The sequence below is a fragment of the Melospiza melodia genome, chromosome 22 (assembly GCF_035770615.1).
Source record: "Melospiza melodia melodia isolate bMelMel2 chromosome 22, bMelMel2.pri, whole genome shotgun sequence".
Classification (NCBI taxonomy): Eukaryota; Metazoa; Chordata; class Aves; order Passeriformes; family Passerellidae; genus Melospiza; species Melospiza melodia.
This window is the reverse complement of record NC_086215.1, coordinates 8,685,181-8,702,856: the sequence shown is the minus strand read 5'-3', so window position 1 is coordinate 8,702,856 and position 17,676 is coordinate 8,685,181. Positions and strand designations below refer to the sequence as shown.

General features: G+C 61.2%; 2 protein-coding genes across 4 annotated transcripts in view; both read right to left on the bottom strand.

Moving 5' to 3' along the window:
• Positions 1 to 2,407, bottom strand: part of ASS1 (argininosuccinate synthase 1) — a 29,520-nt gene extending 27,113 nt beyond the window's left edge. The window contains exon 1 of one of the 3 annotated variants that reach the window (XM_063174744.1): positions 2,112 to 2,407. In XM_063174744.1, the coding sequence (XP_063030814.1) occupies positions 2,112 to 2,392 (281 nt within the window). In that variant the 5' untranslated portion in view covers positions 2,393 to 2,407. Of the gene's footprint in view, positions 1 to 101; positions 339 to 2,107 lie in introns of those variants that run through there. The other 2 variants (XM_063174745.1, XM_063174747.1) reach the window with 2 other exon arrangements.
• Positions 2,408 to 2,536: 129 nt separating this feature from the next.
• Positions 2,537 to 17,676, bottom strand: part of HMCN2 (hemicentin 2) — a 36,952-nt gene continuing 21,812 nt past the window's right edge. Inside the window, exons 46-79 of the mRNA XM_063174749.1 lie at positions 17,297 to 17,434; positions 17,045 to 17,204; positions 16,629 to 16,753; positions 16,352 to 16,538; positions 16,113 to 16,210; positions 15,202 to 15,474; positions 14,913 to 15,103; positions 14,756 to 14,837; positions 14,393 to 14,529; positions 14,110 to 14,245; positions 13,747 to 13,894; positions 13,375 to 13,502; positions 13,135 to 13,291; positions 12,921 to 13,042; positions 12,134 to 12,298; positions 11,639 to 11,746; positions 11,419 to 11,553; positions 11,034 to 11,168; positions 10,234 to 10,425; positions 9,758 to 9,970; positions 9,467 to 9,601; positions 8,593 to 8,783; positions 8,425 to 8,506; positions 8,039 to 8,308; positions 7,221 to 7,370; positions 6,495 to 6,632; positions 6,259 to 6,380; positions 5,928 to 6,165; positions 5,747 to 5,809; positions 5,503 to 5,631; positions 5,082 to 5,402; positions 4,359 to 4,478; positions 4,009 to 4,135; positions 2,537 to 3,911 (exon numbers count right to left, since the gene is read on the bottom strand). Of these exons, the coding sequence (XP_063030819.1) occupies positions 3,569 to 3,911; positions 4,009 to 4,135; positions 4,359 to 4,478; positions 5,082 to 5,402; positions 5,503 to 5,631; positions 5,747 to 5,809; positions 5,928 to 6,165; positions 6,259 to 6,380; positions 6,495 to 6,632; positions 7,221 to 7,370; positions 8,039 to 8,308; positions 8,425 to 8,506; positions 8,593 to 8,783; positions 9,467 to 9,601; positions 9,758 to 9,970; positions 10,234 to 10,425; positions 11,034 to 11,168; positions 11,419 to 11,553; positions 11,639 to 11,746; positions 12,134 to 12,298; positions 12,921 to 13,042; positions 13,135 to 13,291; positions 13,375 to 13,502; positions 13,747 to 13,894; positions 14,110 to 14,245; positions 14,393 to 14,529; positions 14,756 to 14,837; positions 14,913 to 15,103; positions 15,202 to 15,474; positions 16,113 to 16,210; positions 16,352 to 16,538; positions 16,629 to 16,753; positions 17,045 to 17,204; positions 17,297 to 17,434 (5,459 nt within the window). The 3' untranslated portion in view covers positions 2,537 to 3,568. The remainder of the gene's footprint in view (positions 3,912 to 4,008; positions 4,136 to 4,358; positions 4,479 to 5,081; positions 5,403 to 5,502; positions 5,632 to 5,746; positions 5,810 to 5,927; positions 6,166 to 6,258; positions 6,381 to 6,494; positions 6,633 to 7,220; positions 7,371 to 8,038; positions 8,309 to 8,424; positions 8,507 to 8,592; positions 8,784 to 9,466; positions 9,602 to 9,757; positions 9,971 to 10,233; positions 10,426 to 11,033; positions 11,169 to 11,418; positions 11,554 to 11,638; positions 11,747 to 12,133; positions 12,299 to 12,920; positions 13,043 to 13,134; positions 13,292 to 13,374; positions 13,503 to 13,746; positions 13,895 to 14,109; positions 14,246 to 14,392; positions 14,530 to 14,755; positions 14,838 to 14,912; positions 15,104 to 15,201; positions 15,475 to 16,112; positions 16,211 to 16,351; positions 16,539 to 16,628; positions 16,754 to 17,044; positions 17,205 to 17,296; positions 17,435 to 17,676) is intronic.

Genomic DNA, 17,676 nt, shown 5'->3' with positions numbered 1-17,676 from the left:
AGCATCCCCTAGAGCCCAGCCCAGCCCCAAGTTTAATTAATGCTTACAGAGCATTTATTCTAATCGTGCTACAGTGGTTTCTGCCAGCACCAAACACCTACGTGGGGATTCAGCACCTTTCACCCTCCAGCCAAGGATACCGAGGACTTCAGCCAAAACCAGGAGATGGTGAAGGGCGCAGCAGCCTGGATCTCAGGAGGGTTGGGGCTCCCGGGCAGGAAGGGGCTCAGTCCCGGCAGTCCCCGGGGACAGGAATGTCCCCAGGCTGTGAATCCCAGGGCCCCACGAGGAGGCGATGCCAGCTGACCCTTGGCCGGAGCAGGAGGACGTGGAGCCGGCCAAGTCCTGTCCTGAGCCACTTTCACAGCGCTGCTGCCGCTGCCAAGTCAGCACAATCCCGCTCCTGCAGCCGCCCTGGGCCTTGTCCCCCGCTCCAGGCCTTGCCCGCCGCTCCGGGCCGTGCCCGCCGCTCCGGGCTGTGCCTACTGCTCTGGGCCGTGCCTGCTGCTCCGGGCTGTGCCTGCTGCTCCGGGCCGTGCCTGCTGCTCCGGGCTGTGCCTGCTGCTCCAGGCCGTGCCTACTGCTCCGGGCCGTGCCTGCTGCTCCGGGCCGTGCCCGCCACTCTGGGCCGTGCCTGCTGCTCCGGGCCTTGCCCGCTGCTCCGGGCCTTGCCCGCTGCTCCGGGCCTTGCCCGCCGCTCCGGGCCGTGCCTGCCCACCCAGCAGCTCTCCCAGGATGGATGGGGTTATACCAAGGCGTGCTGCAGAGCCAGCATCCCGCAGGGTGAGGCTGGAAGCCAGCCACGGGCAGCTCTGCGCTGCTCCTGACGGGTTCCCGCTGAGAACAGAGCTCTGGCAGCCCCGGACCCTTCCCCGAGCCTGCCCGTGCCCGTCGGGCCGTGCCACGCAGGCAGCACCCGGTGCCCAGGCTTGTGCAAGCAGCATTTCCCTGTGCCAAGCTGGGTCCGTGCCCAGCGAGCTCCAGCCGCCCCTTCCTCACGGGGCATTTAGAGGAAGGCAATCGCAGTTCCCAAAACGGCCCAGCCCAGCCCTGACGCTGCTCCTGCGGCTCTTTTGGAGACAACTTCCCTCCTTTAGTGCCAAACTCATCCCCGCTGTGGCCACCAGCATCGCTGCTGTGGTTGCCAGCCTGAGTAAGCAGCTCCGAGAGCGGGCGCACTCGCTCTACCAGTGGCCCAGCGGGGCGATAGGGAAGGGAAATTCCTCCAAGTTTTGCCTGCTCAGACCCGTCCCGATGTCGCAATGCCCGAGGGGGCTGGGGGCACTTTGTCCCGGAGACGCATCCTGCATCCCAGAGACGGGGTGGGAACAGCAGCGCTCCCAGCTCGGGAAACACGGGGGGTGCCAAACCCTCCTGCCCAGGAAGGGAGAGCCCCGAAGTTTTGGTGGCAATAAATCAGAGCAAACAAAGCTCGGTGAAGGGGAAGGCGGCGGGACTTTCTCAGCCCTTGTTGTTATTCCGTAGCGATTTCCGTGTGAGCTGGGGCAGGGATTTATTTTGCTGGAGAGGCTGGGGCTGCCCTGCGCCAAAGGAACACGGCGCTTTCAGTTTTAAACCAAGAAATAAACAGAAAGAGGCGGGGGGAGGAATAAAAAGGCTGAAACTTTGATGAAGAGAGGAACTATCTTTGCCAGCTGTGTTGCTGCCTGTGGGCTGGGATGGAGCAGGCAGGAGGGGTAAGAACAGGGGCAAAGGCAGGCAGGAGGGACAGGAACAGCTTTTCCAGCAGCACAGGCATGTGCTCAGTGCTGCTGGGCTTCTCTACCTCGTGGAGGTTCCATCCCGCCCCCCAAAATCCCCAGAGCAGAGAGGGCACGAGGAGGTACCAGCTGAGGTCTCAGTTCGCTCCCTGAGATGGCCAAGGGGACCCTCAATGAAATGGGACTCACAGGGAAACTCCCCACTCATCCCAAACTGAGCTGGGAAGGGCTTGACTGCAGTCTGCACCGTGCTGGGAAGGGGCTGGCACCCCCCTGCCCTGCTCCACACCCGTGGGTGGCTGGAAGTGGGACAGACAGGATGAGGGGACATCTCCCAAGGCAAAGCCCCCCTTTCCCCTCTCCCCCCATGCCATGCCCACACTCACTCGCTCACTGCCGGTGTCCGGCTGCCCTCGGTGCTCTGGGCCGGTGCCTGGAGCATCCTCCCCCTCCCGCTGCTCCTTTGTACCGGGCTCGGGCGGGCGGAGCCGCCGCAGGACAGCCCCTCCTTGGGCACCGTCCCGGGAGAGGCCCTGAGCTCCTCCTGCCCCGCAGAACCGGGGGAGAAGCTGGCCCTGAGATGGAACCCAGCCCCTGCAGGGCTGCTCTGGGTGCTGCCACAGCTCTCCCCCCTCTCCTGAGCTCCTCAGCATCCTCCACAGAGCACCCATGGAGCCTCCTGCCCCTGAGGAGTGGGAAAATGGGGGCAGAGGAGAGATGGCAGCACCTGGCTTTCCTCCCCAGACAGCAAGGAGGGGAAGGTTGGGTTTATTTGAACCTCCATCAAGAGGAAATGCAGGAGCCAGCGTGGGCAGGAGGGGACAGGGCAGAGGGCTGCCCACAGGGCCAAACTCACCTTTCCCCCCTCACACAGAGCACCCCAGAGCCACAGCAGGCCTGGCTTTGGAGGACAGGAAAGCTCCACCCCAAAGGACAGAGGTTTTTAGGGGAATCTCAGACAAATACAACAAGAGGCAGCTCCAGGGACAGGGGTCTGACCATGGAAGGTGCAAAGCCACCATCAGCCCCCATGGCCCAGCCCTGGTGGCTGTGGGCTCACATCTCCTGGGGCCAGCAGCCCACATCCCACTCCCCACACCATCAGCTGGGACTGAAATGGTGTTTGGGGAACAGCCTCCATCTTCACCATATGCAGAGAAGCCACGTCCTGCTCTTGCTGCTTCAGGAGTTTGACACCAGGGCAGGATTGGACCTTCAGGGCTGGACATTGGCCTTCTGGCATTGCTACATCCAGACATCCTCCCCTTTATGGTCCAAGGCCAGGCAGGGAGGTGTCCAAGCCTTGGGAATTCTCCCACATGCTGAAGGAAGCTGCCTTCTTCAGGCACAGCTAATATTTAGCCACAAAACACCTCTATAAATCAATAAGAGTGCATAGAGATCAAATGGATTAAACAAACAAACAAACAAAAAGACTATTTCAGTTTAATAATGGTTAATGCCCCACACCCTCCCCAGCCTAGGGAATCCCTCCCTGCTCCCTGGTGGGACCCTTGCTGGCCACTGTCACCCAGTTCATCCTCCCACCCCCCACATTTGGGGACTGACAGTGGCCAAGGCCATCCAAACACACCCAAAGCTGCGTTTGCTCTGGGATTTGGGACCTGATTGCAGGAGATTGGTGGGACATCTTATCCCCCATGGGATCCTGACTCTCCTGCTGAGTCAGGGCCCGGCCCTGGGTGAAAGGAGCACAGCTGAGAGGGTCAGGGGTGTCTGGGAGGGACACAAGAGGTACAAGCTCAGCATTCCCTGAACCACATGCCCCACCGATGGGGTGGGGAGGGACAGGAGGAGAAATGATCCCCTCCTGCCCCTGGGCTGTGTCAGTAAGGGTAGGGCGAGACGGAGATGAGGAGGAGGAAGGTGCTGGGGGCTCGCTGCCCGTCCGGGAGCAGCGCCTGCACCTGCAGCCTGTGCGTGCCGGGCTCCCGCAGCGGCCGCACCGTGGAGACGATGCCCCGGCCGCGCTCGCTGCGCAGGGCGAAGGGGCTGTCGGGCTCCGGCTCCAGCAGCTGGAACACGGGCCGGGGGCGCAGGGAGGAGGCCGGGGTGAGGCGCAGCACGTCCCGGCGGGCAGCGATGCCCAGGGGCAGGGGCAGCAGCTGGTACTGCAGCGTGGGGGGAGCCGCCGGGCCGCAGAACGGGGGGCAGCGCCCCACGCACAGCCTGCGGGAGAGATGGGCGGCGTGTGGGTGCTGGGGAGTGGGCAGGACGCTCCGGGGAGTGGTGGGATGGGCACTCCCAGCCCCACAGCAGGACTCACCCCGGGCTGGAGGCTCGCCGGTACCCAGCCGGGCACGGCACGTCCGTGCAGAGGGCACCTCCGCGGGTGTTGAAGCACATCTGGCTCGCGCCACACTGGATCGTGCCCTCCGTGCACTCATCCACATCTGCAGGGAGAGAGGGGACAGCTCTGAGGTGGCTGAGATGGGGGTTCAATCCCCAGCCCCCCCACATCTGCCTGAACACTGAGGCAGTGAGACATGAGCACTGACTGTGGGGATCCGAGGCTGGGAACAACCTTCCTGAGAAAGGAGAAAGACTGGGAGCCCCAAAGAGATGACACCCAGGGCACCATGGGGACGGGGCATCCCCTGGCACCCCTGCACTGACCGTGGCAGGTTTTCCCATTGGACAGCAGCCGGTAGCCAGTGGGGCAGAGGCAGCTGTAGCTGCCCAGGCTGTTCCTGCACTCGTGCTGGCACTGGTGTGGTGTCTGACACTCGTCGAGATCTGTGGGAGGAGAGGGGTGAAGGCAAGAGGGGAGGATCAGTCCCCTCTGGTGCCACTGCCCTGGGCCAGCCTTGTTGCAGACATCTTTTATGAAAAACCCTTTCCTTAGGATTTTTCCTCCTGAGAAACTGAGAGGCCTCAGGAATAAAATGTAAACATTGATTATCTGCTGCTGTGGAATGCAACAGGTAGATCTTTGATTGGCCCCTGTTGGTTGTTTTTAATTAATGGCCAATCACACCCAGCTGGCTCAGACAGAGAGCCAAGCCACAAAACCTTGTTACCATTCTTTGCTATTCTATTCTTAGCCAACCTTCTGATGAAATCCCTTCTTCTATTCTTTTAGTATAGTTTTAATATAATATATATTATAAAATAATAAATCAAGCCTTCTGAAACATAGAGTCAGATCTTCGTCTCTTCCCTCACCCTCAGACCCCTGTGAGCACGGTCACACAGCCTGGCTGTCACCTCCCCTTCCCAGCCCAGCAAAAACCACAGGGCACAAAGCGATGGACAGGGCAGCAAGGAGGACACCAGGCACCTTTTGGGGACAAAGTAATCTCTGAACTCCCTTCAACACCCTTCCCCAAGCACACTCACCAGTGCATGTGCCATTCCTCCTGATGTAGCCCGTGGGGCAGGGGGGGCCCCGGGCTCCCCTTGCCGCATCCTTGGCCACACGGCGCAGGGCCAGCCGGCTGTACCAGGACCGTCCCCGCGGGAGGCTGCTCGGGCCCTGCCGGCCCTGGGGAGTGTCCCAGGGCTCGCTGCTGGCCGTGTCCCCTCCCTCCATCCCCGCCGCGCCGCACCGCCCGCCTGGCAGCACGGCCTGGCCAGCGGGGCACAGGCACTCGTAGGAGCCCCGCAGGTTGCGGCACTCGAAGGCGCACAGAGGGGGGAAATTCAGGCACTCGTTGATATCTGGGGGAGGAAAGAAATGCGGAGCTGCGGCTGGATGGGGGAATGAGGCTGGAACAGGGCAGGGGGAGGTGACCGTGGGCCCTGAGAGCCCAGCTCGTACCCAGGCATGGCCAGCCCGTGCCCAGCGTGCGGTAGCCAGGGGGGCAGGAGCAGCTGTAGGAGCCAGCAATGTTCTGGCAGACCTGGTTGTAGCGGCAGGCATGGGACCCCTCAGTGCATTCATCAACATCTGGGGACAGAGAAGTGGCACCAGATGTCACTTTTCAGAGAACACGGTTAGGGGGACAGGGAAGTGGCACCAGATGCCCTTGCCATCCTCATGACCCCTCAGGAAGGATCCATACCCATGCAGTACAGCTGCCCAGGGTCTGGGGTGAATCCCAGCGGGCACTGGTCTCTGTCAGCCCCTGTGAATAGAGCAGAGAGAGTGTGGCATGTCACTGCAGGGTCACGGCCTTTGCACCCTCACAGACACCCAGAATGATCACAGATCTCCATCCCCTCGCTGGGCATTGCCCTGCTCACCTGCATCGAGCCAGGCACGGAGCTGGAAGCGCAGCTCCTGCTTGGCTGGGTCATAGGAGGCTCTGATGGCTCTGGCCCGCAGCTGCTGCACCCGGGGGGGCTGTGGGCCCACGGGGGGGTCGAACACGATGGTGTGGTTGCAGTGGGCACGGAGGAGGCGCCCATCCCGTAGGAAGCTCTGCACCGAGCTCCCTGAGAGCTGCCCCGCGCCCGTCCGCACATAGCGCTCGCTGAAATCCTGGGGAGAGGCAGCGAAAGGGTCAGGCCACGCACCCCAGTGCTCCCGGCACGGCAGCCGTGGTTCCGTGGGGATAACGGGCAGGGGCAGCACCTGCAGCAGCAGCATGGCATCGCCCAAGCCCTCGGGCACGGAGCCGCTGATGACGCTGTCCAGCCGCAGAGCGCCAGCGCCACCCACGCCCCGCGCCCGGTGGGTGACACGCAGGAGCTCCCCTGCCAGGGGGGACAGCGATCAGCGCCCCACACACAGCTGCACTCTGGATCAGCGTGCTGCATGGGGGAGGTGGAGGCTGGGATGGCCAGGCTGTGCCGTCAGGGACCCCTCACCTGTGGCAAAGTGCAGCAGGGACTCGTGCTGGAAGGTGCCCCGAGTGAGCAGGAGCCCGTTCTGGGCTGCCCCGCGGGCCTGGGCCAAGGACCAGTAAATGGGGGCCGTGATGGTCACCAGCACCCGCATCAGCGGCCCTGGGAACGGGGAAGAAAAGGTGTCACCATGGAGCCAGCACCCTCCTGGGGCACCCAGGCTGTCCCATGTCACAGACACCTTTCATGAAAAATCCTTTCCTTAGGATTTTTCCTCCTGAGAAGCCTGATAAGCCTCAAGAACAAAATGTAAACAATTATTATCTGCTGCTGTGGAATGCAACAGGTGCATCTGTGAGCGGTCTTATAGAGTTGTTTCTAATTAATGGCCAATCACAGTCAGCTGGCTCGGATTCTCTGTCCAAGCCACAAGCCTTTGTTATCATTCTTTTTCTATTCTTAGCTGGCCTTCTGATGAAGTCCTTTCTTCTATTCTTTTAGTATAGTTTATATCATAAAATAATAAATCCAGCCTTCTGAAACATGGAGTCAGATCCTCATCTCTCCCCTCATCCTCAGACCCCTGTGAACGCCGTCACAGTCCCATCCCTCCTTGCTCACAGTGGAAGGTTTGGGGAAAAAGGTTTGCTCTTCAGGTGACAAAGAAAGAAATAAAAACCTTTCCCCCAAGATTTACATCTGACAGAGGTCCAAACTCTCACCAGGGTGAGGATGGAAATGTCCACTCACCTATGGCAGGTGGGATGCTCCCAATGCTGCTCTGGAGGGTGGTGGTGCTGGATTCAGAGTCCCCCAGCATGCTGGCATCAAGGCTGGACACACCGAGCTCGTGGCCATTGATGACACCGACCAGGCTGCCCCGCACCTGGTGCAGCTCCCCTGGGGCAAACGGGATCAGGGTCAGGTCAGGCAGCAGCACTGGGACTGCACTCCCTGGCCTGGCTCCCCTCTCACTAATTTGCATGTCAAAAAAAAATCTTGTTTTCTGGAGGTGAAAGCAGCCAGAGCAAGGCAGGCAGTGTCCCTGCCTGGCTGCAGCAGCCCCCAGGGACCCCGTGGCTCCAGGCACAGTGCCACATTGACAAGGGATTTTGTGAGTGTGGCCCTGTGCCTCGTCACACCAACAGGCACTGACACCCCCAAACCCTGCTCTGCATCAGCCTCAAGGCCCTGGCACAGCCCCAAGCTTTTATTTGCTTCTCCAGCGTGCCTGGCAGCGAAATGCCACCAGCCACACCAGGGCACATGGGGCACTTCCTCCAGCCTGGCTCTCTGCTCCCGAGGGGCAGCACTACAGGATGTGTCTGTGCACTCAGCAGAGCCCCTGGGAGAGGGGAATTCAATCACAGCAAAGGCAGGAAGGCTGAGGAGAGGCAAGTGAGGGAGAGGCTGCTCGGGGCAGGGCCTGCTCGGGCTCCAGCTGAGCAGTGCAGGAGAGGAGAGGAAAAAGCAGAGTTTGAATCACGAGGGTAGAACAAGCAAGGCAACGTCAGGGTGGAGGTCTCACCCTGCAGGAACAGCCCGGCAGGGGCAGGGCAGGCACTCACCTCGGACATCCAGCGAGGCGTGGGCAGCAGCGGAGCCCAGGGCACTGCTGGCCAGGCAGGAGTAGGTGCCGGCGTCACGGTGGGTGACAGAGGGCAGCAGCAGGGTGGCATTGGGCAGGACACGAGCCTGGGGACCCTCGGGCAGGGGCTCCCCGTCCCGCTGCCACTCCACGGAGGGCGTGGGCTCGCCTGACACCACACAGTGCAGCAGCACCGGCTGCCCGGCAGGGACCCGCAGCTCTGCTGGTGCCACTGTCACCACCGGGGCACCTGGCAGGGAAAGGGGTGCAGGTAGTGATGCAGCACTCCCCATGGATCAGGGGGAGTTGGAAGGCCTGAGAGGTGATGTAGTTCACCGTCCCTTAAAATAAGGGGCCAGCACTCACTCTGCAGAACGAGGGTGACAACTTTTGCTGCTGTGCCCGCGTCGTTCTCCGCCACACACCGGTACTGCCCCGCATCGGCGCTCTACAGGACCAACAGCGTCAGCACAGCGTTTTGCTTTGCCAGGAAAGCACCCTGAAATGTGCCAGCACCCCCTGAGCCCCGCTCACCCTCACAGCACGGATGGCCAGGGATCCATTCCGCAGCTGGTGCAGGCGCCCATGGGCCACCACGGGCACCCCGTCCTTGCTCCAGCGGATGAGGGGCTCGGGGTGACCCTGGGCGTGGCAGTGCAGGAGGACATCACCTCCGGAGGGCTCCACCTGGTACGAGCTGGTGTCCCCCTGTATGACGGGTGCCTCTGGGAAAGGGAAAGGGACGGCAGAGGAGAGGGGCTGGCCGGGCGTTGGAACTCGGCACATCCCTCCGGGTGCCCAGAGTTGACAAGGACCCTGACAGGGGCTCAGAGACCCTGGCATGCTCCCCAGAACACCTGGGGATTTGATTCTGACCCCTGGAGCAAGTTGCCAACTTTGTATGAGGACCTGAAAGTCACACAGGTTTGAATGGTGTAATAATAAAATTATCACGGGGTGAAAATGCAGATTTTGGGATTTTTGGTAGGGGGGGTTACAGGGACAAGATGAAGGAACTTGGGCATATCCAGCCTTTCTTCTTCCTCTTCTTCTTGTTCTCCATTTTCTGCAGTGCTGTTGGCACTTTGGGATTGGTTTAGAGTAAAGTGCACTGTCTAACACAGGTGATAGGTATTGGGAATTAAGTGTAAATATGTTATACGTAGTTTGTAGTATAAAAGGACAACATCAACTTGGGGGCAGTCAGAGTGCCTGTGGCTGCCCTGCTGAGCAGATCTAAGCTGGGCAGAAAGAAAATTTTACAGATAAGAATTAATAAACAACCTCAAGACAGAAAAGTGGAGTCCAGACTCGTTCTTAAGTTGCACGAGCCGAAACAGACATCAGGGCAGCAATTATCAACAGCAACCCGAGAGCCGGGCTCCCCAGTTTCCCTGCCAGCACCTACCTGTGACAGAGACCAGGACAGTGGCCCTGATGGCCCCGGCGCTGTTCTCGGCGTGGCACACGTAGGTGCCGCTGTCCGTGGGCGCCGCCGCCTCCCGCCGCAGGATGCTCCGCCCGCTGTGCCCCGAGGCGCCATCTGCGGGGTGCAAACCCCCAAAAAGAAGGATTGGCCATCAGCTGGCTACAACCCCGCGCGGCCAGACGTGCTGACACCCCTGGGACCCTGAAGGGTGGGATAAGGGTGGCACCAGGATGGCATCTCCCCCATGTTCAGCATCCCGTGCCCAGGTACCAGTGAGGAGCTGCCCGTTGGCCATCCAGGAGACGCGGGGCTGGGGGCTGCCCGCTGCGGCACACAGCAGCTCCAGCCTCTCGCCCCGGCTCAGGGTGATGTCTGTGGGCAGCTGGGTGAAGGTGGGCGGGGTGTGGATGGACAGGGAGAGCCGGCGGACGGCCCTCCCAGCGGAGTTCACCGCGGTGCAGGAGTAGCTGCCAGCATCCCTTCCTGTGTGAGAATGAGAGGAAATCACCTTGAGTCTGGGCTGAGCTACAGCTCTGCTGGTACTTGTGCACCTAAAAAGTCACAGTTTGGACAGAACCACTTTTTCCCAGCCCACAATAACAACCTCACACTGCCCCAACCCTCAGTTTGCAACACACGACTGCACGGGGCTCTCCCTCTACCAGATGCATCCACAATCAACCAAAAGCTCTTCAGCAGCAGAAGCCGCTTGTTCCTCATCACTCCAACCTCTCAGCAGCCGGTGCTCACCTGGACATCCCGGAGCAGCAGCTCCCCGGAGGGCAGGACCGTGGCCCTCCCGCCCCGCAGCAGCAGCGCTCCCTCCCGGCTCCAGGACACGCGGGGCTCGGGGACACCGCGGGCGACACAGGGCAGCAGCACCTCCAGCCCCTGCAGCACCTCCAGCTCCAGCGGGCCCGCAGCGATGGTGGGGGGCACTGCGTGGGACAGAGAAGCGGGGACAGCAATGGTGGAGGGAACTGGGTGGGACAGAAGGGCAGGGGCAGCAATGGTGGGGGCACTGGATGGGACAGAAGGGCAGGGGCAGCAATGATGGGGGCACTGGATGGGGCAGAGGGACAGGGACAGCAGTGATGGGGGCACTGCGTGGGACAGAGGGCAGGGACAGCAATGATGGGGGGCACTGGATGGGGCAGAAAAGTGGGGACAGCAATGATGGGGGCACTGGATGGGACAGAAAAGCAGGGACAGCAATGATGGGGGTACTGGATGGGGCAGAAAAGCAGGGACAACAATGATGGAGGGCACTGGATGGGGCAGAAAAGCAGGGACAACAATGATGGAGGGCACTGCATGGGGCGGAATGGCAGGGGCAGCAACAGTGGGGGGCACTGGATGGGGCAGAAAAATGGGGACAGCAACGATGGGGTCACTGCATGGGGCAGAAGGGCAGGGACTTGCTCACAGCTCGGCAGCCCCGTTTTGCTGTGGGGTGCTGGGGAGGGGCTGAGCAGAGAAGGGAGCACCGGGGCTGGGGAGGGGCCGAGCAGAGCAGGCAGCACCAGCGCTCTGATGGCCGCTGTACCTTGCACAATGAGCCGGGTCCGCCCCGCAGCGGTGCCCGAGGGGTTGCGGGCCACGCACAGGTAGGTGCCGGCGTCCTCTGGGGCTGCTCGGAGGAGCCGGAGCTGCCCCCTGGGAAGCACCTTCAGCCCAGAGCCTGGCAGAAACGAGGGACAGGATGGGGCAGCACAGCTGAGCCAGGGCACACGTGGATGATGTGCAGGGACTGCTTCCCCCACAGAGGCGCCTCTTCCCAAGGAGTCTCCATGGAACAGCTCCAGCGGCCACCACACCCACCAAGGACAGCAGCCAGCAGGACCCATGCACAGTGACAAACCCCTGGCACTCAAATCTCCCCCTAGGTAAAGGCTAGCAGGTAATGTGGGCTCTGCCAGCCCCCAGCTCACCTCCAGCGATGCCAACACCATCCTTTTGCCAGGTGACCTCCGGCCGGGGGACGCCTGTGGCCTCGCAGGACAGCACCACGCTGGCATTGACCATCACCATCACCATGCCGGGCAGGGGCTTCAAGGCAGGGGGCTCTGTGGAGGCAGGGAAGTGCCACCCCGGGCAGAGGGCTCAGGACCCGCAGCAGCAGCAGCAGCAGCAGCCCGGGGCTGTGTTTACCGTGCACCGTGAGCCAGAGGTGCTTGCGGGCCGTGCCCGCGGCGCTCCGGGCCGTGCAGGTGTAGCGGCCGGAATGTGCAGGCAGCGCCTGCCGGATCTCCAGGGCTCCTGCAAAACAGCAGCAGGCAGAGGGGAGGTGGCAGCAGGGCTGGCAGGGACCCCTGTCCCCCCTAGGCTGTGCTGCCCCATGCTGTACTGTCCCTATAGGACACGAAACAACACAAGCGCACACTGCTGTTCTCAAGGTGAAGAAAAAGGGAAGTTTCTTTTCTGACTCTAACATTTATAGTTTTCTAAGAGTGACAGCGGATTGGAGGGTGACAGTGCCACCTCTCCAATGGCACTGGGCAAACTGACAGTGTATCAACTTTCTCTTCTTTCATAAAGGAACGCAAAACAATGAGTTATTTACAGAAAGCTTGTGAGGAAGTTCGCTACAAGAATGTCAACATCAGAAGGCTTAGAAAATCTTAAATAAACACGGTGACACTGTACCTCGGGGCAGTACACGATAGCCCCCTCCTCTGGTGCCCAGCTGAGCCCCCCCCTTGCTCCAGGACACCGTGGGAGGGGGCACACCCGAGGCGTAGCAGGTGAGGACTGCAGGGGACAGCCGGGTGACAACGACATCCGTGAGGTCATCAGCGATGCTGGGGGGCACTGCAGAAAGGAGGGAGGGAGGTTGTCACAGACATCTTTTATGAAAAATCCTTTCCTGGGAATTTTTTCTCCTGAGAAGCTGAGAGGCGTCAAGAACAAAATGTAAACAATGATTACCTGCTGCTGTGGAATGCAACAGGTGCATCTGTGATTGGTCTCAGAGTTGTTTCTAATTAATGGCCAATCACAGTCAGCTGGCTTGGACTCTGTGTCCAATTCACAAACCTTTGTTATCATTCTTTCTTTTTCTGTTCTCAGCTAGCCTTCTGATGAGATCCTTTCTTCTATTCTTTTAGTATAGTTTTAATATACGATATATCATAAAATAATAAATCAGCCTTCTGAAACATGGAGTCAGATCCTTGTCTCTTCCCTCATCCTGAGACCCCTGTGAACACGGTCACAGGAGGTGGGCAGGGCTGCATGGCAAATGTTGAAGAGAATTCTGTCCCTGTTCTTATGGGCATGAGTATTTCTCTTTCCCTCCTGTCCACCCCCAAGCCCAGCTCTTGGGTGGGCGTCCACCCCAGTGTGGGGCTGGAGCACACCCAGGTCACAGCCAAGGTGGTGACAGACCCCAGGAAAGCCACTTTCAGCAAGACCCCCAGCCCCAGGAGCTCACCATGCACAGACACAAGGAAAGCCTTTCGAGCCTCTCCAGCAGCGTTGGTGGCGATGCACTCAAACCTGCCCTCGTCCCGGGGAGTGGGGCTGGAGATGAGCAGCGACCCCAAGGACTGCAAACTGTGCAAACAGGCAGAGCACACATCAGCATCACCCCTGTGCCCCAGGGAGCAGCAGGAGGGGCAAACCCCACCCTAGAGGTGTACAGGTACCTGTAGGTGCCGGGTGGGAGGTGCAGGCTCAGGGGATGGCCATCCTTCTCCCACCTGACGTGGGGCTCAGGGGAGCCCCAGGCGTCACAGCCCAGCGTGGCTGGCTGCTGAGCCAGCAGGGTGAGGTTGGAGGGCCCAGGTGTGATGGCAGGAGGGACTGTGGGAGGGCATGGCAGCCATGAGCAGCGCTGGCTTGCAGGAGGGGGAGCTCAGGGGGATCCATCTGCCTCTCCTGCTTACCCAGCACGTGCAGGTCCAGGCCTCGGCGGTCAGAGCCAGCAGGGCTGGATGCCATGCAGAGGTAATGGCCCAAATCCTGGGCCTGGACAGGGTCAATTTGCAAGGAGCCACCTGGCAGGAGCTGCAATCTGAGGAGGGAGAGCAGGTGAACCGTGTGAGGGCTCTGCATGGCCAGGCTGCACCACACAGGGAGCAGGGGTAGGGAAGGTGACAAGTGCCCATCGTAGCCACACGCAGCTCTTGCCCTAAGCTAGTGTGAGGACAGAGCACAGCAATTCACAGGGTGACTGGCACACTAATCACTCATTACTATGGAGGGTGGCACGATCTGAGAGCCATCTCTTGGTGCCACCAACCCACAGAGGCTCATACCTGTCACTCCCAGGCAGGGGCAGGAGCTGGCCGTCCTTGCGCCACGTCACCCGGGGCACGGGCCACCCCTGTGCCCGGCAGGGCAGCACGGCCGAGGTGTTCAGCAGCACCTTCACCTCCTGGGGACCCTCCTGGATCTCGGGGGCAACTGTGGCAGCACCCAGAGACAGCACCGAGAGAGTGGGACAAGGCTGGGGGAGGGAGGGAGCCAGCACAGAGCAGCACTGGGGGCTGGGGGGTGTCCAGCCCTGCCAGCCCTTCACCAGAGCATAAAATATCCCTGTAATGAAGGGAAGGGAAGGGAAGGGAAGGGAAGGGAAGGGAAGGGAAGGGAAGGGAAGGGAAGGGAAGGGAAGGGCTCACCGTGAATGCGCACCCGGCCACGTGGGTCGCTGTCCCCGGGGGTGGCCCTGCAGCTGTACTCGCCACCATCTGCAGCTGCCACCTCCAGGACCTGCAGGAAACGCCCCTGGGCCAGGAGCTGCCTGCGGGCATCCTCCTAAAACCACCGTGAACCCGTCAGCAGGGACCCAGCATCACCCCCAGCACGGGACTGCTGACCCAGCATCACCTCCAGCCCAGCCCCGTGCTGCTGGTGACGGCAGCCAGGCACTGACTGCGACTGTCCCTCTCCCCTCACAGGTACCTGCAGCACGGAGCCCTCCCGGTGCCACTCGATGCTGGGGTGGGGCTCAGCACCCTCTGGGCACTCCAGGAGGAGCTGCCCCCCTGGCACAGCCGTGATGATGGGGATGTCCCCGGCGCTGGCAGTGCTGGGGGGTGCTGTGGGACATGGCCCAAGGGGGGTCAGGGTGGGCTGGGCACCCCCATCCCTGTCCCCATCAGTCATGCACAGGCCCCCAGTCTGCAGGACCAGCACTGGGCTCCAGATCCCTCTTTTGGAGCCCACAGCAATCCCAAAAAAGGAGGTTCTGCTCTCTGGTCCCCCAGGGGTTGGAGCATCCTGCAGCCCCCCCTGCTCCTCGCTGCTCTGCTAGGATCACACTACCTTGGATGCTGACATGGAAGCTCCTGCTGTCCTCCCCTGCAGGGCTAGTGGCCAGGCAGGTGTACAAGCCAGCATCAGCCACCTGCACAGCCAGGAGAGGGAAAAATTGAGGCACAAAAGCAAAACCCAAGTAAGGATAAAACAGTGGAACTCCTACCTCAGTGCTGTCAATGTGGAGCGTGCTCTCATTCCCTGTCACGAGGGAGGGCCCTGCCAGCAGCTGTCCATCCTTCTCCCAGGTGACAGTGGGCATGGGGACACCCGTCACCACACACCTGAGCCCTAGAGGGGTGCCCTCAGCGATGGATATCTCAGTGGGATGGGACCCAGCCTCGACACTGGGTGGCTCTGCAAGGCACACAGCAAAGCAGGAGGGCTCATCCCCTCACTGCTCCCAAAAAACTGGCTAAGCTGCCCTTCCCAAATCCCAGAGGGATGACACGCACCCATCACCACGAGATGGAAGGCTTTGCTGACCTCCCCCACTTCATTCACCACCAGGCATGAGTAAATGCCTGCATCAGCTGGTGCCACAGCCACCAGGCTCAGCTGTGGGCCCCCGGGCACCCGGGCCCTCTGCTGCCCCAGGGGCTCCCCGTTCTTCAGCCAGGTCACTGACGGTGCTGGGGACCCGGTGGCTTTGCAGGTGAAGGTGACATCGGAGCCCTGGGCCACCATCTGCTCCTCGCTGCTCTCGGGGCTCTCCAGGACAGGGGGCACTGAGGAGAAAAGGCAGAGAAACCCCGGACACTGGGGGTGGGTTTGGCCACTCCCTGCTGTCCTGCGTGTCACAGACATCTTTTATGGAAAATCCTTCCCTTAGGAGTTTTCCTCCTGAGAATCTGAGAGGCCTCAGGAATAAAATGTAAACAATGATTATCTGCTGATGTGGAATGCAACCAGTGAATCTGTGATTGGTCTCATGTGGTTGTTTCTAGTTAATGGCCAACCACAGTCAGCTGGCTCGGACTCTGAGACACAAGCTTTTGTTATTCATTCTTTCTTTTTCTATTCTTAGCTAGCCTTCTGATGAAATCCTTTCTTCTATTCTTTCAGTATAGTTTTAATATAATATATATCATTAAATAATAAATCAAGCCTTCTGAAACACGGAGTCAGATCCTCATCTCTTCCCTCATCCTCGGACCCCTGTGAACACCGTCACATCCTGCGAGCAGCCAGAGGTGGCTCGGCCCTCCTGCAGGAGGCTCTGGGGCTGGCCCTGCTTTGTTCCCACCCCAGCAGCGGAGGAACGGCTCAGGACCGCTCGGGGTGGGTGCAATGCACAGAGCGTGCTCTGCCAACACAAGCAGTGCCCAGGTGCCCGCGCCGTGCCCTCCCAGCCCCTGCCCCGTACCCTGGATCTGCAGGATGAAGCTGCGATCGGCCACTCCCGCCCGGCTGGAGACAACGCAGGTGTAGAGTCCAGCATCGGAGAGCTGAGCCTGGGAGATCCTAACGCGGGATGGGACACGGGGATGGCGAGGGGACATCAGCTCCGAGTGACCCCCTGCTCCCCAGGGTGACACTTGAGGGTGCAGCACTGCCCCAAGCACTGCCCCAGAGCCTGACCGTGGCTGCAGGGTCCCTTCTCACCGGAGGAGGTGCCCAGCCGAGAGCAGGGTGACACGAGGGGACAGGCGGAGGGGCAGCCCGTCCTTCAGCCAGCTCACGTGCAGCGGAGGCGACCCCCGTGCCCAGCACGGCAGTGTCACCGCGGCCGACAGGACAGCACGGGCCACCTCGGGCTGCTCATCGGCGCCGCTCTCGATGGTGGGAGGGACTGGGGAGGGGACACGGGGGACACGGAGGCTGCTGGGGCTGTCGGGGCGGGGCGGCCCCGGCGCTCCCTGCGGGTCCCGGCCCTGCTCACCCAGCACGTTCAGCGTGTGCAGCCGCGTGTCCTCGCCCAGGCTGTTCCGGGCCAGGCACGTGTAAGCCCCGGAGTCGGCGGCTCGCAGCCCCTCCAGGAGCAGGGCGCTGCCATCCGGGGTCACCCTGCGTGGGGAGGGCGCGACAGTGACCCGGGTGCCCATCCCGTGGGGCACAGGTGCTCTGTTGTGCCAAGGGTGAGGACTCTGGGCACACTGCAAGCTCAGGGCATCACCTGGGACTCTGCCAGGGTGACAGCGGCCATCCCAGACTGCCAGGTTTACCCCAGGATGACATTCTCCCAGCAAAGAGCCGGGATGAGCGCATCCAACAGAAAGCAGCGCAGCTCACCGTGCCTTGCCCAGCAATTTTGCACATGAGACCGCTGAGCCCCTGGAATGTCCCCCCCGGACTCACCGGGCGTGTGAGGGGGGCTGCAGCCCCAGGGGCCGCCCGTCCTTCAGCCAGGAGATGTGGGGGGTGGGCTGCCCCTGTGCTCGGCACTCCAGCCTCACCCCGCCGCCCTCCAGCACGCTGTGCTCGCTGGGCTCCCCTGCACTGCTGATCCGGGGGGGCGCTGCACGACAGAGAGGGAGGCTGAGGAGGGGCAGGGGAGGAAGGCTCAGCTCTGAGCTCCACAGGGAGCAGGCAGCCTCGGGGAAGCCCTACCTCGCACCAGCACCACGAAGTCCTTGCGTGTCTCAGCCCCCTGTGCCAGGCAGGTGTAGCGGCCCTGGTGGAAGGGCTGCAGGGGGCTGAGCAGGAGCTGGGCACCCCCGGACACCAAACCCTGCTCTGGGCTCATCTCTGCAAAGAGACAGGGTCGAGCAGTGCTCCTCCACTCAGCTCTCCCCAGGCTCAATGTCAGGCTTTCCCCTTTTTCCCCAGACACAGGTTTAGGGACACTGTTAAAGCCAAGCAGGGTTTCTGCAGAGCTCACTGCTGGAGCTTTACAGGAGAAAAGAGCCACTGGTTTGGGGGCAAACCCCTGTCCCAGCAAGCACCCCAATGGCTGGTACCCAGAGAGTCACCCCCTGCATATCCCTCCA